Here is a 25,351-nt window from a genome sequence, read left to right as displayed (position 1 = left end):
CCAACAAAGTTTTCCAGTTTCTGACTTTCAATCCAATCATTTCGGCTGATGCAGTGCAATAAGGTTTGCAGCTTAACAGAACTCTAATTCCCATGAGTTAGTGCAGCTTCTGCAGGAAATGCGTTGCTGACTCCACCCAGAATTCACCACAATCACAAGTACTACTTCCTGTCCAGGCCAAAAGGCTGCTGATCAACTGTAGCTCTGGCCTGGTTTTTTAAAATATTGGTTTGATTTGAATTATGCTGTCCCTAACTGTGGTGAATCACAGTCCGTGTAATTCACACTGTTATTATATATGATGTACTGTGTCTGTGTAAGCTCGGTATACGAGCAGTTGCGCGGCTCTGCCCCTAGGGGGAGATGAAGAGTTTGTACTGGGCTCCACCCTTGGCTCCGCCCATGGCTTCTCCCACTAACCAGAAGTATAAAGCCTGGCAGTCTGAGCCTGCCTGCCAGTTCATCTTGGCACAGGCAGGCTCTGTTGTAAGATCATTAAAACCACTGTTCACTTCCAACTACGTGTCGTGTGAATTGATGGTTACATCACTAATTTAATCCTAGCCAGGCTTATCTGCACCCAGGTGAGGGATGCAGCTGTTTGTTTGAAAGCAGAGCACCATATGAGAGAACATTTCCCTATTTTTAATGCTTGGGAAGTTTACTGAAGGAACATTTGCCTTTGAGGGAACATAAAGGGAAAAAGTGCTCCTTAGATCATCATAATTCCAGTCAGTTATCATTAAACTCTAACTGTTCACAACAATATTGTTTCATGATTTTAATGGTTTGGGATATTACTGACGCATGGATCAGAAAGATAGTTTAGGTTTAACTTAAGTAAAGAATAAAAGTCCTTTGGCATATTTTTCTGTGCTCATCAAAGTAAGAGATTTCACTTTTGGTGAATGGAATATTTGAATATTTTTTTGTTGGAATTTTGTTTGGACTGTCATCATTGAACAGCCTCACTGCAGATGTTGACACAGGTTTGTTGCAGAATCTAATTCTGAACTGCAGAGCACAGATGAAAAGAGCGTGACCTCTCCAATGCTGAGACCACCCATTCTTTATATCTCCTAAGCGATACTAGCAACTCAGTGCCAAATCGCCAAATCTCATGCCATGAGCTCATGCCCATTCATAAATGAGGTGAGACTGCCCAAACTCTTTCTATGTATGGTGTCCTCAGTTAACAAAACTGGGGGTTGGATTCTCTGCCGTTGGAATGCTCCTTTCGGCCAGCAGCCCGGGGGTTTCCCCATGGCATGGTGTTGCCCCACAATGGGAAACCCCATTGACCAGCTGGCGAAACGAAGCATGCCGCCGATGCACTGAACCAGAAATCTGGCTTGGTGGGATGGAGAATCCACCCCTAGAGTTCCTTTCATGCTGTCTGGAATAGATTAGAATCTGTAAAAGTGCATATTTACAGTCGTTAAATAAATCAGGAAAAGTCAGGGTCCCAACGCAGTTCCCAGTGGAACTCCACTACAATCCAGCCCAAAAAAACATCCATTAACCCAACGACTCTGTTTTCTATCACTCAGCCAATTCCATCACACCATACAGGACAAAGTTACCTCGTTCTTCAACACCAAAATCACCATCTTAAATCTTTACTGCCTCCGGCATCAGTGAAACGTGATTGCATGGCTTGGATGATGGCACAGAAAGTCATATATCCTAGTTTGCTGATGATACAAAGTTAGACAGCCTAGATGATAGCAGACAAGGCAAATGGGCAAAATTGTGGCAGTTGGAATTCAATGTGAGCAAGTGTGAGGTTATCCGAATTCCAGTGGCGGCCATGAGCTGCGCAGTTGCACGAAAGGTGGCTCTCTTCTAGAAACTTTTGTTTGGAACTTTTAATTCTGCCAAACAGGTAGCACAGTGGTTAGCACTGTTGCTTCACAGCTCCAGGGTCCCAGGTTGGGTCACCAGGTTCGATCCCCAGCTTGGGTCACTAACTGTGCGGAGTCTGCACGTTCTCCCCGTGTCTGCGTGGGTTTCCTCCGGATGCTCCGGTTTCCTCCCACAAGTTCCGAAAGACGTGCTGTTGGGTGAATTGGACATTCTGAATTCTCCCTCTGTGTTCCCGAACAGGCGCCAGAGGGTGGCGACTGGGTGCTTTTCACAGTAACTTCATTGCAGTGTTAATGTAAACCTACTTGTGACAACATAAAGATTATTATTATAGGTACCACAAGCGCAAAAGGTTCCCCAGCTACCCCTATCTGCTACTCAACCGACCAGGGTGCCGGCAAGCCAGCAATCAGGCCACAAAAGCAGCAAAAGTAGAGAGAGGAAATCCTCGACCCCAGAACAGGGAGTCCCATGTGTTGGCCCAGAATTCCTGGCAAACCCAACAGGATCGCCAACATCGGCCCACCCGATGATGGAGGAGCTGATGGACCTCATCACAATGGAACTCCAGAAGCACAGAGAAGCGGTGAAAGAAGACCTCATGGTGGCAATGTGGTCAGCAGTAATAATAATAATCCCAACTCATCAAGGGGGAGACTTCAATTGCGTACAAGATCCAAAAATGGACAGATCGAGCCCCAAAACGGGAGCCAAATTAGGAATTGACCCCCTTCATGCAACAGATGGGGGCAGTGGACCCGTGGAGGTTCAATCACACAAGGAGAAGGAGTTTCTTCTTCTCCCACGTACACAAAGCCTATTTCCACATGAACTTCTTCGTAGTGGAGAAGTCGGTGCTTCCAGGGTGGAACGGATGGAATATTCTGCAATAGTAATCTCGGACCATGCTTCACACTACATGGACGTGAGGTTGCAGACGGGCAGGGCCCAGTGCCTCCCCCCCCCCCCCCCCCCCCCCCCCCCCCATGGAGGCTGGTCTCAGGCCTATCGTTGAAAGGCATTTTGCAAAAAAAGTCACATGTAACCTGCAATCAAAATGGGAATGTCTCATCCCCAACAATTTGGGAGGCACTGAAGGCAGTGATAAGAGGGAAACTAATAGCATACAGGGCACTTATGGACAGGAAGGAAAGGGCGGCTAGGCTGCGGCTGACCGACTCTATATTGGAGGTGGATCGCCGATGCTCCATAACGCCCACCCTGAAATTACTAGTGGAGAGGAAAAAGCTACAAATGCAATTTCATAGAATCATGGAATCATAGAATTTACAGTGCAGCAGGTGACCATTCGGCCCATTGAGTCTGCACTGTCTCTTGGAAAGTGCGCCCTACCTCAGCCCACTCCTCCACCCTATCCCCATAACCCAGTAACTCTATCTACCCTTTTTGGACACTAAGGGCAATTATCATGGCCAATGCACCTAATCTGCACAGCTTTGGACTGTGGGAGGAAACCGGAGCACCCGGAGGAAACCCACGCTGACACGGGGAGAACGTGCAGATTCCGCACAGTGACCCAAGCCGCGAATCGAACCTGGGACCCTGGAGCTGTGAAGCAATTGTGCCAACCACTATGCTACCGTGCCGTCCCTAAATTTGAGCTGCTTTCCACTGGGAAAGCAGTGAACCAGCTCCACCAGGCATGGGGGGCCTTTTATGAACACAGAGCTAAGGCCAGCCGTCTCTGGCACACCAGCTGAGGACACAGGCTGCGTCAAGGGAGATAGCACATGTAAGGAATGGGAACAATATGGTGGTCACAGCTCCAGGTGAGATCAACGGATCCTTCATGAACTTTTACCGGTGCACAGAGTCCAAGCCCCCAAAGAGGGACTCAAAGATGAAACATTTCCTCGATAGGCTTGACATAGCAGCCATAGAGGAGGAAAGTAGACAGGGACTGGAAGCACTGCTAGGGCTGGAAGAGATCATGGAATGCATTAATTCCATATGGTCAGGGAAGGCACCGGGACCGGATGTGTTCCCGGTGGACTTCTACAAGAGGTTCCCGGCAGCATTGGCCCTGCTCCTGTAGGACATGTTCAATGACTCGCTGTCGAGGGGGTCCTGCTGCCCATGCTGGCAAAGGCCTCAATCTCACTGATCCCCAAAAAAGACAAAGACCCAATGGAATGCAGATGATATAACAAAGAAATGGCAGAGGAACTGAATAGTTACTAGTGGGATGCCAGAGCTCCAGGAGAATCATGGGGCAGAGGTGAGTGTCGTGGCCATCACTAAGGAGAAGGTTCTGGGTGGCTGCAGAAGGTCTGAAGGAGGATAAATCACCTGATTTACCCAATTGACTAAACCCTAGGGTTCTGAAGGCGATAGCTGAGGAGACTATGGAGGCATTGGTGGTGATTTTTCAGGAATCACTGGAGTAAGGGAGGGTCCCAGAGGACTGGAAAGTAGCTCATGTAACGCGGCTGTTTAAGAAGGGAGGGAGGCAGAAGACGGGAAATTATAGGCTGGTTAGCCTAACTCCGATCATTGGCAAGATCGCAGAGTACTTGGAAGTGCATGATAAAATAGGACTGAGTCAGCACGGCTTCGTCAAAGGGAGGTCATGTATGACAAATCTGTTTGAGTTCTTTGAGGAAGTGACAAGGAAGTTAGACAAAGGAGAACCAGTGGATGTGGTCTATTTAGATTTCCAGAAGGCCTTTGACAAGGTGCCGCATAGGAGACTGTAAATAAGTTGAGAGCTCATGGTGTTAAGGGTAAGATCCTGGCATTGATAGAGGATTGGCTGACTGGCAGAAGGCAGATGGTGGGGATAAAGGGGTCTATTTCAGGATGGCAGCTGGTGATTAGTGGTGTGCCTCAGGTGTTGGGACCACAACGTTTCACAATGTACATTAACGATCTAAAAGAAGGAACTGAAGGCACTGTTGCTAAGTTTGCAGATGATACAAAGATCTGTAGAGGGACAGGTAGTATTGAGGAAGCAAGGGAACTGCAGAAGGACTTGGACAGGCTGGGAGAGTGGGCAACGAAGTGGCTGATGGAATACAATGTGGAAAAGTGTGAGGTTATGCACTTTGGAAGGAGGAATGGAGGCATAGACTATTTTCTAAATGGGAAAATTCTGAGGAAATCAGAAGCACAAAGGGACTTAGGAGTCCTTCTTCAAGATTCTCTTCAGTTTAATGTGTAGGTTCAGTCGGCAGTTAAGAAGGCAAATGCAATGTTAGCATTCATGTCGAGAGGGCTAGAATACAAGAGCAGGGATGTACTTTTGAGGCTGTATAAGGCTCTGGTCAGACCCCATATGGAGTATTGTGAGTAGTTTTAGGACCCGTATCTAAGGAAAGGTGTGCTGGCCTTGGAAAAGGTCCAGAGGAGGTTCACAAGAATGATCCCTGGAATGAACAGCTTGTCATATGAGGAACGGCTGAGGACTTTGGGTCTGTACTCGTAGGAGTTTAGAAGGATGAGGGGGGATCTTATTGAAACTTACAGGAGACTGAGAGGCCTGGACAGAGTGGACATGGAGTGGAGGTTCCACTCGTCAGAAAAACTAGAACCAGAGGGCACAATCTCAGACTAAAGGGCCGATCCTTTAACACTGAGATGAAGAGAACTTTCTTCAGCCAGAGGGTGGTGAATCTGTGGAACTCTTTGTTGCAGAAGGCTGTGGAGGCCAAATCTGTAAGTGTCTTTAAGACAGAGATAGATAGGTTCTTGATTAATAAGGGGATCAGGGGTTATGGGGAGAAGGCAGGAAAATGGGGATGAGAAAACTAACAGCCATGATTGAATGGTGGAGCAGATTTGATGGGCTGAGTGGCCTAATTCTGCTCCAATGTCTTACGGTCTTATACTGACCCATTTCACTCCTGATTACTGACACCAAAGTCCTGGCGAAAGCTATGGAGAGGTGACTGGAGAGCCGCTTGCCAGAAGTGATCGCAGAAGATCAGACTGTGTTTGTCAAGTGCAGACAGCTCATGGCGAACATCAGACACCTTCTGAATGTGATTATGACCTACCCAGGGGGAGACACCAGAATTGATCTTTTCCCTGGATGCTGAGAAAGCCTTCGATTGAGTAGAATGGAGCTACCTCATGGAGGTGCTTAAATGGTTTGGGCTTGGGTTAGTGTTCACCTCGTGGGTGAAACTACGCATGGCGAGGGTGTGGACAAACACCATGAGCTCTGAATATTTGCAGCTGCACAGAGGCACGAGGCAGAGATGCCTGTTATCCCAGCTGCTGTCCGCAATTGAGGTAACAAAACTCCTGAGGAAGTTTGGAGCCTTCTCAGGATATACAAACTAAAGTGAGCAAAAATGAACACGCTGCAAAGGTTCCTCTTACTATTCAGATCACTCCCAATCTTCATCCCCAAATCCTTCTTCACCAGAGTGGATAAACTGATCTCGGCCTTCATCTGGGTGGGAAAGAACTCTCGGATAAGGATAACCATCCTACAAAGAGGGTGACATATGGAGGCTTGGCTCTGCCGAACCTCCTATTCTATCACTAAGCAGTGAACACAGAGACACAGGGTGTGGTTGAGATAGCCAGAGGCTGAATGGTGGTAGATGGAGGAAGCTTCCTGTTCGGGGACAACCCTCTCTCCCATTCCTCCTAGTCAAGAACTTGAAGAGCCCTATGGTTGTAGCCACATTATGAACCTGGAACCAGCTCAGTCACCACTTTAAATTGGGTGACATGTCTGTTACGGCCCCCTCCCCCCCTGACCTGCAGAAAATACAAATTTATCCTGGCAAAACAGATGGCACCTTCAAAACATGCAGAGAGGACGGCGGGGAACCGATGGTAAGAGACCTGTACTTGGGCGGCAGAGTAGTGAGCCTGGGGGAGCTAACAGGGAAGCTCTAGCTCCCGAAAGGGAACAAACTCTGTCACATGCAGGTGCAACATATCCTTCACTTGGAGACCACAGCATTTCTCCAGATACCCGGAAACACCCTACTGGACAGACTGCTCGTGCCGGATTCGCCACAGGATGGTAAATGTGACAAAAGATATGGATGATTGTTGGAAAAGTTTAAGGCCCACGGTCTAGTTGCATGAAAGGTAGGGCGGAACTGAGCATGGAGCTAGGGGGAGGACTCTGGATCAAAGCTATGCACAGGGTCAACTCCACCTCCTTGTGTGGAGGACTGAGCCTAACACAGCTAAAGATGCTGCACAGGGCGCACCTAACTAGGACACGGATGCGCAGGTTCTTCCTGGAGGTGCAGGATAAGTGTGAGTGGTGTCATAGGGGGTTCGGCCAAGCACATCAACATGTTCTGGCCCTTCCCCAAACTCATTGGGTTCTGGGCGGCCTTCTTTGAGGCCATGTCCAGAGTGGTTGGGGTGAAGATGGAGTCATGCCCATTAGTGGTAGTCTTTGGGGTATCAGAGTATCCAGAGCTCTTTGTGGGGAGTGAGGGGGAGGGGGGGGGGGGGAGGGGGGGGGGGGGGAAGAGAGAGAGAGAGAGAGAGAGAGAGAGAGAGAGAGAGAGAGAGAGAGAGAAATAATCTGAGAAGGGAAGTTTGGTGACATACATCACTGTAAATACACAAGGGTTTAATGTAAATAACGTAGACTAGCTAGCCACTAGAGGGAGCACCAGAGACATAACACACAGCCAGTCAACCAATAAGTCAGTAAGATAGGACACGACCAATGGGCATTCCCAACACACATAGAGGTGACACCACCACAGCAGGGCATTACACCAACCCATATATAAGGACAGCACACATGATCTTCCTCTTTCCAGTGGAGACAGTCAGTGTGTACACAGGGTTGATTGAACATCACACCCACCATCCTGGATTGTAGCAGACTGGTTTGTCAGTCTATGTAGCTATAGCAGGATTAATAGGAGAGTCAAATCCAAGTAGGAGAATTGTTAACAGTTTAATAAATGCATTAAAGCTATCTCCAAGTCTGAACCTTCCTTTGTCAGAGAGCACATCAAGGAAGCAGCTTATGCTACGTCAAGAGGATAACAAAACATGGTACTCAGGAGTGACCTGTTTCAATCCATATAGTTACAACTCAACAAACAGTGACAACCAGCAACTGCAGCCAGGCAAAATGATAGAACATAGAACATAGAACAGTACAGCACAGAACAGGCCCTCCGGCCCTCGATGTTGTGCCGAGCAATGATCACCCTACTCAAACTCACGTATCCACCCTATACCCGTAACCCAACAATTTCCCCTTAACCTTACTTTTTAGGACACGATGGGCAATTTAGCATGGCCAATCCACCTAACCCGCACATCTTTGGACTGTGGGAGGAAACCGGAGCACCCGGAGGAAACCCACGCACACACGGGGAGGACGTGCAGACTCCGCACAGACAGTGACCCAGCCGGGAACCGAACCTGGGACCCTGGAGCTGTGAAGCATTGATGCTAACAACTATGCTACCGTGCTTCCAGATTCCAGTGCCACAGCAGCTCAGGTACCAAGGCAATCTCAATGAAAACTGGCATTGGTTCAGGCAGAGATTCGAGATCTACCTGGTAGCGTCCGACCCAGAGGCGTGGCGGATGCAGAGAAAATAAAGCTTCTACTGTACTTACCATCGCAGGACCAGTAGCAGCTGAAATCGTCAAGACCTTCAAATACTCAAAGGGGCAAAACAAGAGCGACTTCCAGGCAGTCCTGGACAAATTCCAAGAATTCTGCGAGGAACATACAAGAAACAAACAGTAAAAGAGGTGCCAAAACTCACCACGAGGTAGGCTTGCAACAGAAATCTGCAGTTTTGATTGGCGGCTTGGAAAAGGAGCCGCACATGCGCAGGCCCCAAGTAAAGGAACAGCGATCTGCGCATGCCCAATCGCTTCCTTCGACCTACATCACACGTGTCATGGCATCAGAGGCACCGGAACACGCCCACTTGAAGGGGAAATGTCCCAAAACATGAAAAAAAGAAATTTAAAGCTGTAAAACCCGATTCTTTCACCTGGAACAACAGCACGATGCCTGAAATTCGACCAGTAGCTGAAAGTAACCTCTGCAGAACCCTACAACAAGCAGTTAGCACCACCCAAAGAGATGATACAGTCCTTGAAGACTATGGCTCAGATCTTGAATTCTTCTTTGGACATCGCAAGCCCAATGCCAGCTCCGACACAAAACGTGATGATATGGTCTTGGAAGACAATGACTCAGATGAAGATTTCACTTTGGAAGGTGGCTACCCCAGTACCAAATCCGAACATCAACTAGAGGTGTTGTACATTGATACCCCGGACGATGAGTTCTTCGGATTGGGGAATCTTCAGCACAGCATATATCACATCCTGACTCGTGAGTGCAGGATTATGCTGCGGCCTGACGCCAAGAGAGAGAGCGGTACAAGCCCACAGAGAGCAGCCTGCTGCCACACAGAGAGTGGTCCACGCACCACGAAGGGTCCCAGCCTCCACACAAAAAGCGATGAAAGACTCCACAGCGAGACAACTGCACATCTCCACACAGACAGTAACTCCAGTGTCACAAGCCTCCACGATAGAAGCAATGCAAGACTCCAGAGCGCAGTCCTTGCATGAACAGGAAGTGCACTATTTCACACAGGGAACGCTGCAAGGCTCCACAAAGGGAGTGACACAAGCCTCCACAGTGAGCTTGTGGATAGACTCCACGATTAAAGCAACGCAAGACTCCAAAGCGCAGCCGTTGCATGAACAAGTCCATGAAGGACCAGCAACTTCCTCTGAGCAAACAGCAGCAGACAATGCAAGTCTGCCATGCTCAAGTGAACAGCAAGAAAACTATGACAGTCTGCCATGCTTACGTGTACAGCAAGAAGACTATGACAGTCTATCACACTCCAGTGAACAAGAAGAAGACTCTGACAGCCTACCCAGCTCCAGTGAATGACAAGAAGACACTGAGGCTTGACCCACTGTATGTGAGACAAGTGACGACGGCATCCCGCTTCCCATACAAGATGTGCAACGTGACAGACCTCAGCTAGTGTGTACAGAGGCACTCGACAATCACAGTGAGACTACTGGTGACTCCGGTGACACCACATTACTTCAAACCTCATTCACCCGAGCTTCTCAACAAGCAAATGCATTCCTGAAAGTCTTGACTCCAGATGGGGAGCATCAAGAAACCTCAGAAGACGCAAGTAAACCTGAAATGGCTCCAGACGGGGAGCATCGACAAGCCAAAACCGACTCAGGTGAAACAGACCAGGGGCGGAATTCTCCGACCCCCCCCCCCCAGGGTTGGGCAATCGCCCGGGGCCGGCGTAAATCCCGCCCCCGCCGTGGCCGGAATTCTCCGTCACCCGGGAATCGGCAGGGAGCGGGAATCGCGCCCCGACGATCGCCGTGTCCCCCGCGGCGATTCTCCGGCCCGCAATGGGCCAAAGATCCGCTGCTGTCAGGCCTCTCCCGCCAATGTGGTTTAAACCACATCTGTGCCAGCGGGATTGGCGGTGCAAGCGGGCCCCCGGGGTCCTGGGGGGGGGGGCGCGGGGCGATCGGACCCCAGGGGGTGCCCCCACGGTAGCCTGGCCCGCGATCAGGGCCCAGCGATCGGCGGGGGGGGGGGGCCAGTGCCATGGGGGAACACTTTTTCTTCTGCCGCCGCCACGGCCTCCACCATGGCAGAGGCGGAAGAGACCCCCTCCACCGCGCATGCGCCAGTGGTGACGTCAGCGGCCGCCGGTGCTCCGCGCAAGCGCGGACTCACGCCGACCGGAAAATTCCTTTCGGCCAGCCCCGACGCCGGCCGGCGGGTGCCAAAGGCCGTTGGCGCCAGTTTTGGCACCAGTCGGCGGAGCGGGAACCACTCCAGCGCGGGCCTAGCCCCGAAAGGTGCGGAGAATTCCACACCTTTGGGGAGGCCCGACGTCGGAGTGGTTAGCGCCAATCCGCTACGCTGGGTAGGGGCGAATTTCGCCCCAGACTCCAGACGGGAAGAAACCACAAGCCAAAGCTGATTCAAGTAAGCCGGACATGACTCCTGATGGGGTGTGCCGCGAACTAATTGACGGCACGCTCAAGGAAACAGCAAATGCCACAAAGCACACTGACCCGAGTAACTGTGTGAAGGACTTGTATTATCCACTGAGTGTGGTCCTTGAGCGCAGCAAACACGACAAAAAAACCAACCAACACAACAGCAACATTAAAAACAATAACAAGAAGCGTACCAGAGGCAAGAACATCGACAGCAAGCACGACAAAAACAACAACAATGGAACAAAGACTGGTACGACATGGTACAACTCTGCCCATGAGGGACATTGTTACTGCTCAGCTCAGTACAATGACATACCATGGCAGGACGACAGAGATTGCATACATCACTACCACAAACATCGGAAGAAGAAAATACTCAAATCGGACAACAAAGTGATTTGACCACTTCTTGGTTCCTTACGCACAGGGACACTGATGGCGTTTACAATGCAATGCCACCATCAAAATTACCAACTCACTAACACAACAAGAAAGACATTCACCCATGATAATTGATGAATTTTGGACTCATACATATGATTTGGACTTATTGTTTAATGATCACTGTTATCATGACTTGTGCATAGCATCACTTATCTACCTGTTTTTGTTCAATTTTCTTTAACACTGTACAGAAAATATGTAACATGAAAAACGAGGGATGTGGTGATATGCATCACTGTAAATACAGAAGGAGTTAATGTAAGTACAGATAGACTAGCTAGACACTAGAGGGAGCACCAGAGACATGACACTCAGACATTCAACCAATAGGCCAGTAAGATAGGACACGACCAATGGGCATTCACGACACACACATAGGTGACACCACCACAGGAGGGCATTACACCAACTCATAAAAAAGGACACAGCACACATGATCTTCCTCTTTCCAGTGGAGACACTCAGTGAGTACACAGGGTTGATTCAACACATCATACCCACCACGTGGATTGTAGCAGACTGGTTTGTCAGTCTGTGTAGCTATAGCAGGATTAACAGGAGAGTCGAATCCAAGTAGGAGAATTGTTAACATTTTAATAAATGTGTTAAAGCTATCTCCAAGTCTGAACCTTCCTTTGTCGGGGTGCACATCAAGGAAGCAGCTTATGCTACGTCAAGAGCATAACAAAACAGGAAGTAGGGGACGGTGGGCAAGGGGGGGGGGGGGGGCAGGGGGGAGGGACTCACCACACAACAGTGAAGGGAAGGCGAAAGCGGCACAATGCACCAAGGGACTCAGGGCCCACGTACGGCTGCACAACAATGTTTCCATAGAAAGGGTGTAACCGCTAGGCCAGAGCTCATCTCTGCTCTCATTCTGTCTTTAGGTGCGGCACTCGCTGGATATCCACTGCCTCAAGCCACAAGGGGGCAGTTTGGACTAGATCCACAATACGCTGGTCACTGCAATGTAAATTGACACCCGTCTCTTTTGTCTTATTTTTTCTTCTGCTCTCTCTTTTTGTTTGGTAACACTAATGTAAATTTCGACCACATGTACAGTAAAAGTGTGTAAATTATTTATAACCTCAGTTCTGATTAATGCAACTGTACACTTGAACAGTATAATGATTAGACTTACCTGTCATAAATTAAAAACTCCAATAAAACATTATTTTTTTTTAAGTGTGAGGTTACTATTTTGGCCCGACAAAGGATAGAGCAGAGTACTTTCTAAATGTAAAGAGGTTAGGCACTGTGGATGGCCAAAGAGACACCTCCATCGATCCTTGAAATGCCAGGAACAAGTGCAGAATATATTCAAAACGACTAATGGAATTCTAGCCTTTACATCTAGAGGATTGGAAAATAAAGGCATAGAAGTTATGCTGCAGCTACACACAACCCTGGTTAGAGCCCACTTGGAGTACTGTGAGCAGTTCCGGGCACCACACCTTCGGAAGAATATTTTGGCCTTGGAGGGAATGCTGGGTAGGTCATCAAAAATGTGACCTGGATCACAGGCATTGAGTCGCAAGAAGCGATTCTTTAAATGACACCTGTTTTGCTAGATTTTAGATGGTTAACTTGTGACCTGATCAAAGCCTTCAAGATATTAACAGGGAAAGACATGGACGATAAAGGTAAACTATTTCCACTGGTTGGTGATTCTAAAACTAGGGGGCATAGTCTAAACATTAGGGCTAGACCGTTCAGGATAGATATTAGGAAGAACCTCTTCATGCAAACAGTGGTAGAGGTTTCTCCCACAAACAGCAGTTGAAGCTAGAACAGTTGTTCATTTTAAATCTTTTTTTAAAAATATTTTTATTCTCCTCCTTTTTCACATTTTCTCCCGAATTTACACCCACCAACAATAAACAATAATCAGCAACAGATATGTCAAACCCCATATCAATAATAACGATCCCATCCTCCCACCAACCCCCAAACATCAGCCCGCATGTTTACAGAAACAAATGACAAAAAAGGAATCAGGGATTACCCATAGCCATCTTTAATATACACAGCCCCCCACCCACCCATCCCCCCCAATTAATGTTCGATGTTATCCAGTTCTTGAAAGCACATAACTACTGCCCAACACTTGTAGAACCCCTCCGAGCTTCCCCTCAGTTCGAACTTAACCTTCTCAAGGGTCAAGTATTCCAACAGGTCCCCCCGCCACGCCTGGGCGGAGGGTGGAGAGGCTGCTCTCCATCCCAGGTAGATTTTTGTTGAGCAAAGATATTAAGGGATATGGGCCAAAGGCATGGGGTGCGATTCTCCGCTGCCCACGACGGGTCGGAGAATAGCGGGAGGGCCTTCCCGACAATTTTCACGTCCTCCCGCTATTCTCCCCCCCCCCCCCTCCACGGCCGCCCCACGACACGAATCGCTGCTCGCCGTTTTTTACGGCGAACAGCAATTCTCCCCAGGCTGATGGGCCGAGTTCCCAGGCCTTTACAGCCGTTTTCACGAACGCGATCACACCTGCTCTCACCGTTCGTGAAAACGGCCGCAAAGTGCCCATCCCGGACAACCATGGCACCGATTGGTACGGCCGCACCACGGCCGTACCAAGGGTGGCATGGGCCTGCGATCGGTGGGCACCGATCGCGGGCAGCGGGTCCGATACCCACGCACTATTTGTTTTTCCGCCGCCCCGCAGGATCAGTCCGCGGGGCGGCTGAGGGGCATGACGGCCCGCACATTCGGCGGGTTTGACGTGTCTGCGTGATGGCGTCATCCGCGCATGCGCGGGTTGGAGCCGTCCAACCCGCGCATGCGCGGCTGACGTCATCGTGCGCATCAGCCGGCGTGACGCTTGGCACGCGGACTTAGCGACGGTCGCTAAGCCCGCGATGCCGTGCTTCACAGGGCCCCGCTGCTAGTCCCGCCCGGGGGGAGAATCCGGGTCCTGGGAGGGGGCGAGGAGGCTGCCGTGAAACACGGCCAGTTTCACGGCAGCCTTTACGACTCGCCGCATTTGCGGAGAATCGCGCCCATGGATTTCGGCTACAGATCAGCCATATCTTATCAAATAGTGAGACAGGTTCGAGGGGCTGAATGGCCTACTCCTATTCCTATGTTCAGTGTGTACTGTCTACAAGATGCACAGCAGCAGTATGTCAAAGCCCTCAACCTGCCAACCTCTACCACCCAGAAGAACAAGGGTATGAGGTACATTAGAACAGCACAAGTTGCATAACCCCTCCAAGTTACTTACCATGCTGATTGAAAAATATACCGGTGTTCCTTCATGGTCCTGAGCCAAAATCCTGAAATTCCCTTCCAAACAAGTCCATGGGATTCCCTTCACAACATGGACAGGACCAGTTGAAGGTAGTGGCTCATCACCCCGTTCACCACCCCGATCTCGAGGACAGTTAGGGATGGCAATAAGTGCTGGCTTTGCCAGCAATGTCCCACATCCCATGAATGAATTAAAACATTTATTTAGCTTTCCCCTTTTGGATGAGATCTTAAACCAAGGCCCCATCTGCCTGCTTGGGTGGATGAAAAGGCACAATATCAAAGAGTTATTCCTGGCGTCCTGCCGATATTTTGTCAATTAACATCAGAAGAACAGATGATCTGGTTCCTTTTTGCGGTCGCTTGGTGTGCGCAAATTAGTTGCTGCATTTCCCACATGACAATAGTGACTACACTTCAAAAGTACTTCTTTGGATGTAAAGCACTTTGACATGTTTTGTGGTCATGAACAGTACTATTCAAATGCAAATCAATCAATTTTTCTTTCTTATTGATTTGTGTATCTCTACCCCTAGATCCCTTTCCTCTTCTACTCCACTTGACACTCATTTTTCACTGAGTATGTGGCTTCCTTTCTCGTCCGACCAAAGTGTCCACAATAAAATTGACAGTATTGTGACCTTCTGCCAGCCTAACAAACAGCTCAGTTCCCACAATCCTGGTTTTGGATTTGATGCACCATCAATGGACACGAGACGAAGATGAGATCCAAACGATAGGCTTTAATGCACAAGATGTGTGCCCGGCAGCAGACGTACAGAAGAAAGGCCGACTGCCGGGTAAGCACAGGTTCTTATATCCCGCCTTGTAGGCGGATCTACCTACCTCTCAGCCAATCGGCTGAGAGGCACATGACTTGCCCGGGCCAATGGGCAGCGAGTCCTCTGCACCAATAGCAGCTCACTTCCAAGGTACCGTAATACCCCTAGTCATACTACCACAGGATTCAGTACCAGGAACGGAAGAAATAAGACCACCAATGTCTTGAGCAGTTACTTCACTGTTGCTGAGAACAGAACCCACCCCTTCTGCAGTATTTACTTCATGCTGGATCATTCCCTTTTGGGTAGGCGACAATGTTGCAGTTCCTGCCCACGCAAACCTTCACTCCCGCCTGCCCTCTGGTCCTGATGTAATTTCCTTCTGACAAGAAACAGGTTTGAAAAAATTAATGAGAATCCTGGCAGTAGAAATCTTCCGGAATTAGCATCTTCCATGGCTTTTGGCATTGTTGCCAACTTTGCATGCTCCAGGCACCAATCCCACTCCAAGTTAAAAGTGACTTCAAGAAACGGATAGCAAACTCCTTTCGTGAATGAATCCATTTATTTTGCATGTTGTGTTAATTTTCTCCTTCATCTCAATTTCCCCCCCTTTTTTGAAAAATGTATTTTATTCCAAACTTACACAAAAGGTTACAAAACATAAACAATTTGGGGAACAAACTCCCCAACACACAACTATACACTTTGTACAAATGTTTCCCTTTTTCACCTCCCCCTCCCTCCCTCCTCACCCACCACCCCCTCCCTACTGCAATGAACAGCTTCTTAAACACGACTACGAACATCTCCCACCTTGCCTCGAAGACCTCTGCTCTACCCCTTAATTCATACCTGATCTATTCCAGCCGAAGAAAGTTATATAAGTCACCCAGCCAGGCCGCGACGCCAGGTGGCATTGTTGACCGCCACTCCAGCAGAATTCTTCGTCGGGTAATTAGAGAGGTGAAGGCCACAACATCAGCCTTTCTCCCCTACATCAGCTCTGGCCTCTCCGATATCCCAAATATCTCCACATTTAACTTATATCCCGAGAATGCCCCAAACCTCCCCAACAGGCCCATGATCCTCTACATGCTCTCCAGTGGGTCCAAAACATACAATATTAGATCGTCCGCGCATAGCAACACCCGAAGTTCTCTTTGTCCCCTCGTAATCTCTCGCCACTCTGCTGACCCCCTAAGTACCATAGCTTCTATAGCTAGCGCAAACAAAAACAGCAACAGCAGGCACTCCTGCCTTGTTCCTTGTGCAGTTCAAAGTTCTGTGAACCCATGTCATTGGTCCGCACACTCACCATCGGCGTCACGTCTAACATGCGCACCCATGCCACAAACCTCGGCCCAAAACTAAACCTTCCCAGGACCTCAGACAGGTACCGCCACTCCACCCGGTCAAATGCCTTCTCCGCATCCATGGACACCACTATCTTCGGTACCTGGGCTCTCGACAGGGTCATGATCACTGTTAATAGCCTCCTTATATTACTAGACAGCTGCCTGCCCTTTTCCTGTTTGGTCCTCTGCAACTATCCCAGAGACACAACCTACCATACTTCCCGCCACCAACTTAGCCAGCACTTTCACATTCGTATTTAACAGCGATATGGGCATTACGACCCATATTCCAACAGGTCTTTCCCCTTTTTTGGTATGAATGTGATCGTTGCCTGCTTCATTGTCTCCGACTACTTCCCCTTCTCCAATGCCTCATTAAACACCCCCTGGTCCGTCGTGAGCTCCTCATAGAATTCCATCAGGTAACCATCGACGCCCCTGGATCTTCCCCAACTTCATATCCCTTATACTGTCCAACATCTCCCTCTGCCCTAAGGGCTCCTTTAGCACTTGCTTCTTCTCTTCCCCCAACTGTGGAAACTCCAGTTCATCTAAGAACTGTTCCACGTCCCCCTTTTTACCCTCCCCGGGTCCACACTGTACAGCTTCTTATAGTAATCCCTAAACATCACATTTATCTTCCCCGGCTCCAACACCACATCCCCTGCCCCAGTCCGTATCTTCAATATTTCCCTGGACGCGGCCTGCCTCTGTAGCTGATGCACTAACATTCGACTCGCCTTCTCTCCGTATTCGTACTGCGCCCCTCTTTTCCGACACAGCTGTCCTACTGCCCTCCCCATCATCAACCTATCAAATTGCCCCTGTAATTTTTTCCTCTCCGCCAATCCCTCCGTGGTGGGCGCCATTGAGTATTCCCTATCTACCTTAAATGTCTTGTTTATTAGCCATTCATATTGCCCCTTCCTTTCTCAATCTGCATGTGCCTTGACCGAGATAATTTCCCCTCAGACCACCGCTTTTAGTGCTTCCCAAAATGTGGCCGCCGAGACCTCCGCGTTTTGGCTCAACCCTACAAAATCTTTAATCACAGCCCACACTTTATCGCAAAACCCTCCAACTGCCAACAATCGAGCCTCCACCCCGGCCTCTGCTTCCGTCCCGGTCAAAGATGAATCTCAAGCTAATGGGGCGCATGGTCTGAGAGGGGCAGGTTTAGCTCAGTGGGCTAGACAGCTGGTTTGTGATGCTGAACAAGGCCAGCAGCACCAGTTCAATTCCCATACCAGCTGAGAATTCTGAATTCTCCCTCTGTGTACCCGAACAGGCGCTGGAATGTGGCGACTAGGGGCTTTTCACAGTAACTTCATTGCAGTGTTAATGTAAGCCTACTTGTGGCGATGAAGACTATTTATTTATTTTAGATTACTATCCTCGTGTACTCTGCCCCCTCCAACCGACCAAAATCTCCCAGCTCACCAGAAAAAAGTTGATCCTTATATACACATGTGAGAAAAAGGAATACTCCCTTTCCCCTGGGTTCTTGAAGTGCCACAGGTCCACCATACCCATCTTTTCCATAAACCCGCCCAGCTTCTTTGCCATTCAGATATTACCCATTGACCTGGGGCTCGATCTATCTACCTTACCCTCGGCTCCAGGACACAATTAAAATCTCCACCAATAATCAACTGGTGCGTGGCCAAGTCCAATAACCCCCTCATAAAACCTACATCATCCCAATCCGGTGCATACACATTCACCAATACCACCCGCTTCCTTTCTAATACCCCACTCACCATCAGATATCTCACATCCCAGTCCCTCACCTCCTTCGTGCTCACAAACCCCACTTTCTTGATCATCAAAATTGTCACCCCCCCGCAACTTTTTTTTTTATTTTTATAAATTTAGATTACCCAATAATTTTTTCCAATTAAGGGGCAATTTAGCGTGGCTAATCCACCTACTCTGCACATTTTTGGGTTGTGGGGGCGAAACCCACGCAGACACGGGGAGAATGTGCAAACTCCACACAGACAGTGACCCAGAGCCGGGATCGAACCTGGGACCTCAGCGCCGTGAGGCGGTTATGCTAACCACTTGGCCACCGTGCTGCCCTTCCCCCCGCAACTTTGATATCAAGCCCTGAGTGGAAAATCTGACCCACCCAACCCTTCCTTAACCTAACCTGGGTCTTCTTGCAGAGATGTGTCCACTGCAGAAAGACCACCTTCGCTTTTAAACTTCTGAGGTGCGTAAAGACCTGAGATCGTTTCACCGGTGCATTGGGCTCTCGCACATTCCATGTTATCAGCCGTATCAGGGACTTACACCTTCATTCTCCTCTCCCACCCGCCATCCTCTCCTTTTAGCTCTACCCTCGTTAATTTCACCCTTGTATCTGGCCCATCCAAAATGGCCTCTTTCCCTGCCTCTGCCCATGTTTCTTCTCCAACCTCGCTGCGTCACATCACCCTCCCTTCCATCCCACCCACCCCCCCCACCCCCATCACAGCCACCTCTCTCAGCCTTCTCCCTCATCTCACTTCCATTCTCCAGCATTACCTGCCTGCGTCGCAACTCCTGCCAAAAAGCTACTCTTACTGACCCCCCACCCCTCCCCCACCCTCACCTCTGTATTCTGTGAAGAAGGCTCCCTGCGGACCACACCCTCCCCCACTTACACAAAGACTCATCTCAAACCACAGGTCACCTCCCCCAAACACAAATAAAAAGAAAAAACACAACCACAGGCAGCAAGAGGGAAGGGTGTACCCTTACAAACTTTTCAGCTCTGATAGCCTTTGTCGGCGCAACAGGAAAAAGAAGAAAAAACCCTCCACGTTGGAGGAAAAGAAAAAACTTCCCTCCATCCCCCACTATACCCGTATTCTCCATTATTCCAGAGTGTCAGCACCTCCGTCTCCCAAAACTGTTCAGTTCTCCCCTAGTTTATGCTCCTTGATAAAGTCATTGGCTACTTCTGGGGTCCCAAACTAATATTCCCACCTTCATATGTCACCCATAGTTTCACCGGGTAGAGCACCCCAAACCTGATCCACTGTTGATACAGCCTTGGCCCTGTTGAAACCCGCACGCCGCTTTGCCAGTCTGCTCCAATGTCCTGGTATATTCGGATCTTGTTCCCCTCCCATTCGCAGTTGCGCTTCTCCCTGGCCAATTGCAGAATCTTCCCTTTCTTCACAAACTTGTGGAGCCTCACAATCACCGCCTGCGGCGTCCTCCACTCTGGGCCTCTGCCTCAGAGACGTGTATGCTCTGTCCAACTCAGGGGCTGGTCCAGCAACCCCTCTGCCAACAGCCCTGCCAGCATCCTTGAAACGTAGCTCAACCCTTCTACTCCTTCAGGCAGGCCAACTATTCGCAGATTCTGCCTTCTCAATCTATTTTCCTACTTTCAACGTCTTGCAAAGGTCTCCTAAGAGCCCCCACCCCTACTTCCAGTGCCACCACCCAATCGCTGTGGTCCGACATCACCCGCTCAATCTCTCGGATCCGCGACCCCTTTGCCTCCAAACATTTCTCCACCCTCTCCATCGAGCCCTTCAGGGTTGTTATAGCCACTTCGATGGCCTTCGAATTATCCTCCTGTATCTCCTTCCTCTGCTGGCAGAACTCTTTCTTGATGAAGGCCATCAGCTGTTCCATCTGGGGCTTTGCTTTGCACTGACCCATCCCTCTCCACCATCTTTCCACTAGCTGCTACACCACAGATCCCTTCCAATCCCTTGGCCAAGTCCTTCGCTTTCTTCTGCAGGGTTTTGTAACCAGCAGACATACCACTCCCGGGTGGAACTTCTCCTCCGACCTTCAGTCACACTTTTTCGTCATTGTTACACTCGATTTCGGGTAAAAAGAGCTCTTTTTTTACGCCTTTAAGCAGGAGCTGCCCTGTGTGCGACTATTCACACCATGGCCGCCACCGGAAGTCCTATTTTTCACCCTTTTGTTACCCTCTTTGGAAGCTACCAGCCAATGCTGAGCAAAAACTGCCCTGGTCTATCTCTCCCGCAGCATCGAACCAGAACGGTCATTCTTACCATGGAGCTAGAGGAGCAACAACAGGTGACACTTCATCTGGAAGAGCTTTCCTTCCAAGCCCAACCCTTCCTCCTCTCCACATGCAGGAACACATGCACGCTGGTAATTATATGCAGGCACTTTCAGGCAGAATTCACTGAAAATTGGAAAGGGAGTTTTCCTTTCCCTTGCCAAGGGTGCTGAGGGCAATTCCAGGGACTTAAACACTCGACCAGTTCAGGCCATCAAACGCATAACAGGGCAGCGAGTTGACCTGCGCGCTTCCTGAGTTCTGCGTGTCTCAGTATCACATCAAGTGGTGCATTTACCATTGAAACAATATGGGCACAGTGCTTCTTCAAGAAAAACATGGTGCTTTTTCAGAAGTCTAAAAACAAGTAATACAAAATTCAATATGTAGGGAGAAATTACATTTTTTTCCCTATGATTGAAGGAAATGAGATTTTTACTATGCTTGTAAATGACTTAATAAAAATGAATTTAAACGATCCACAATAAAATTTGAATTTCTTTCTTCCATGTTATATTCATCGAAACTAGTGACAGACATTGTCAGAATCACAGCTCTGCTTCTAGTCATAAATATTCATCCTTTCTCGAGTGGAGTGTCCCTGTTCGCAAATGTTCTATTTTTCCCATGCCAGTAATAACTGTGGGTGCTTTTTACATCTCATTATGTACCTACTCTGATGGATGAAATGAGTTGTTATAACAGAGTCAACTGAAGTGCTCAGAACAGATGGAGTCACGGTGCAGGAGAAGACTCCCAGTTTTAATTGCTCACCACAATGTCGGACTTGACTCGACAAACAATGCCTCCCTAATTATAATTGCAGATAAGCTTGAGAAGCCACTTACCATTGCACCTTGTGTATAGTTTTTAGTGTTTGTGTACAGCCTCTTTTGTACTGGAGCTGCTAATTTGCATCTGATGTAAAGAATTGGAGTGTAATTAAATGAACTGAAATTATTTATTTCCCTTTATAGTCTGAAATAAAACCTCATTCCTCTGAGCTGTGAGTTCAGGCCATGCAGGGGATTATCGTTAAAGTTTAATTTATAAACATATAATTCAGTTCTTCAATTGCTTTTTTCCCTCATTATTCACCAAGTTTGTGTATCGGGATAGGGCCCAATGCATAAAAACGAATGCAACAATTACAGTTAAAAATTGTTTTTATACAGTGCTTTCCATGCCCCAAAATGCTTCACGGCCATTGATGTACTTTTGAAGTGCAGTCAGCGCCATGTTGGTCCAACCAATTTCTGAACAGCAAGACTCAACAAACATGAATAAGATGAAGTGACCAGATAATCTCTTATGATGTTACTTTAAAGGTAGATGTTGGCTGGGATTCCTGGAGATTCCTGAACCCCCCCTCCCCCCTCCCGCACCTCCCACTTCGGTGAAGAATTTCATGGGATCTTATGAGTTCACTGAAGCAGGTCAGACAAGGCCTCAGTTTAACACCTTGGCAGAAAGATGGTAGGGTGAAATCTTCATCCCAGACATCCGAAGCGCATTTCCCGATGGGATGGAAAATGGTAAAATCCAACGCCGATCCGTTTCCGATGCTCCAGCCCCCACTGGCGGCGGGATCAAGTTTCACGCCCATGCGCCAGCAGGAGGATGTAAATGAATGCAAATCTATTCCATTCATTTAGTGGGCCTGATAACCTAATCTCCAGACCTCCGTGCTTCTCCAGTCCCCTGGGTTATAACAGGTCTCACCAGATGTGAGCCTGACGTGTGGCACTCATGGTTGGCTCAGGGGGTAGCTCTTGAAGGAAGTTGCCCCCAAAGTCCATCCGAGGGCCACCCTCCTCCCCCATAATGCACTACCCGCTGCCAGAGATCCCCCATAGTGACCCCCGATTCAAGGGACCCCCCACAGGGACCTGCTGACTAAAGGGACCACTTCCACAGTGAGTGACTCCAAGTGCTGAAACCCCAAACTTTACAAACATCAACCTCATCAAAGAGAGGTAAGTGCATTCCAATCACTAAGTGCAGGCCACCGCAGTGCGCATGCGCGGCCATGGACCCGGCCATTCTGCGTTCGTATCAACAGGTAAAGCGGGCTTCACATGGCGTGGCTGCTAGCCCCCCACTGGGCGGAGCATCAGTGCGGGGGCGGCGGCCACCTTTTGGTCGTAAGCCCAGATGAATCCTGCGGACATAGCCACAGAATCGGAGAATCCAGCCCAGTCTCCCAAATGGAGAATCTTACTTGGCACCCCTGACAGTGCAGCATTCCCTCAGCACTACATCGATGCATCCTGACGTGGATATACATCACCATTCCTTCACTGACACCGGGGCGAAATCCTGGAATTCCCCCCTTCACAGCACTGTGGGTACATCACGTGGGACTACAGCAGTTCAAGAAGTTAGCTCATCACCACTTTCCCAAGGACAATTGGTGACGGGCAATAAATGCTGGCCGAACCTGCGACAGCCAGATCCCTTGAATGGATAAAACTAATATAATCTACAAGGGTATAAACTTAAAGCTGAAAAGGTGAGATGAGGCCAGATAGCTCACAGTTCTGTCAACCAGTATGGATGCAGTGGAGCAAATTATCTCTTGTGTGTAAAACGTTCTCTGTTTTTACTTCAGAGCAGTGGAAACACAACAGTAATGCCAGATAGACGGATGCACAATCAAGTCGAATAGTGAAGTTGCATACCTGTAGAAAGTGTCTTCTGGCTGAGCTTTACATGGTATTGTGTTGATCTCAGCTTCCAGTGCTGCACCATTGGATATCCTGTCACTTCACTGAAGTTAACCATTCCTGGAAAAAATAATAGGTTACAAATTAATGTTGCAGCTGTATAGATCTTTAGTTAGGCCACACTTAGAGTACAGTGTTCAATTCTGGTCACCACACTACCAGAAGGATGTGGAGGTTTTAGAGAGGGTGCAGAAGAGATTTACCAGGATGTTGCCTGGTATGGAGGGCATTAGCTATGAGGAGAGGTTGTATAAACTCGGATTATTCTCACTGGAGCGACGGAGGTTGAGGGGCGACCTGTAGAGGTCTACAAAATTATAAGGGGCATTGACAAAGTGGATAGTCAGAGGCTTTTTCCCAGGGTAGAGGGGTCAATTACTAGGGGGCATAGGTTTAACATGCGAGGGGCAAGGTTTGGAGGAGATGTACGAGGCAAGTTTTTGGGTGTCTGGAACTCGCTGCCGGAGGAAGTGGTGGAAGCAGGGACGATAGTAACATTTAAGGGACATCTTCGCAAATACATGAATAGGATGCAAATAGAGGGATACGGACCCCGGAAATGCAGAAGATTTTAGTTTAGACGGGCAGCATGGTTGTCACAGGTCTGGAGGGCTGAAGGGCCTGTTCCTGTGCTGTACTTTTCTTTGTTATTTGTAAGATTTCGTCGATACAAAAGTACATGAAATAAATGATTCTTCCATTCTCTAGATTGCTATAGATATGAATTTTAAAATCAAACTACACTGAGAGTCAATTTGGTAACAGTTTCAGGTTATGGGCAATAAGAGTCAATTCCATAATTTAGGAGTGTAGTTACTTGTAGTTCAGATCTGGCAGGGGCACCAGACTTTCTTTCCCAAAGGATGTGAGAGAACTATTTGGGCTTTTACTGTAATCCAGCATCTTGCACCTCGCTTTTTTTTTCTGGTGCTAGTCTCTAATTCTGGGGCAGCACGGTAGCATAGTAGTTAGCACAGTAGCTTCACAGCTCCAGGGTCAGAAGTTCGATTCCTGGCTTGGGCCACTGTCTGTGCGGAGTCTGCACTATCTCCCCGTGTGTGCGTGGGTTTCCTCCGGGTGCTCCGGTTTCCTCCCACAGTCCAAAGATGTGCGGGTTAGGTGAATTGGCCATGCTAAATTGCCCTTAGTGCCCAAAAAGGTTAATTGGGGTTACTGAGTAAAGGGGAGGGGGTGGAGGAGGTGTGTGCTTGAGTGGGGTGCTCTTTCCAAAGGCCGACGCAAACTCGATGGGCTGAATGGCCTCCTTCTGTACTGTAAATTCTATGATTCTATTTAATTCAAGTTCACAGAGGTTTCAATGAGAGACAGCAAACGACATGTTTGGCGCCAGAGTCTGAGGGCCAAATCAGTGTGGTGAGAAAGTGGGAGCTGATAGTGAAGAAGTGAGAGAAATAAAAATTAGAATGGGTCCGCATGGGCAGCACGGTAGCACAAGGGATTAGCACTGTGGCTTCACAGCGCCAGGGTCCCAGGTTCGATTCCCCACTGGGTCACTGTCTGTGCAGAGTCTGCTTGTTCTCCCCGTGTCTGCGTGGGTTTCCTCCGGGTGCTCCGGTTTCCTTCCACAGTCCCGAAAGACATGCAGGTTAGCTGGATTGGCCATGATAAATTGCCCCTAGTGACCAAAAAGGTTAGGAGAGGTTATTGAGTTATGGGGATAGAGTGGAAGTGAGGGCTTAAGTGGGTCGGTGCAGACTCGATGGGCTGAATGGCTCTTTCTGCACTGTATGTTCTATAGAGCGACTAAAGCTCTCAGATAGTTTTTGGAAGCTCTAGCCTCTTATGAAGTATGAGAACTCCTGTCATGGCCATTGAATGAACATCAAAGGCAGTAATAGAGGTGATTCAAGGGGTGAAGATTAGCAGCACAGTGAGAAA

General features: G+C 48.7%; 1 protein-coding gene across 1 annotated transcript in view; it reads right to left on the bottom strand.

Moving 5' to 3' along the window:
- The window catches only part of LOC119964903 (astrotactin-1-like), a 3,158,558-nt gene that overhangs the window by 617,472 nt on the left and 2,515,735 nt on the right, over positions 1-25,351 (bottom strand). The window contains 1 exon segment of the mRNA XM_038795000.1: positions 23,408-23,512. Within this exon segment, the coding sequence (XP_038650928.1) occupies positions 23,408-23,512 (105 nt within the window).

Source organism: Scyliorhinus canicula, chromosome 4 (genome assembly GCF_902713615.1).
Source record: "Scyliorhinus canicula chromosome 4, sScyCan1.1, whole genome shotgun sequence".
Classification (NCBI taxonomy): Eukaryota; Metazoa; Chordata; class Chondrichthyes; order Carcharhiniformes; family Scyliorhinidae; genus Scyliorhinus; species Scyliorhinus canicula.
This window is presented reverse-complemented; position numbering and strand designations above follow the sequence as displayed.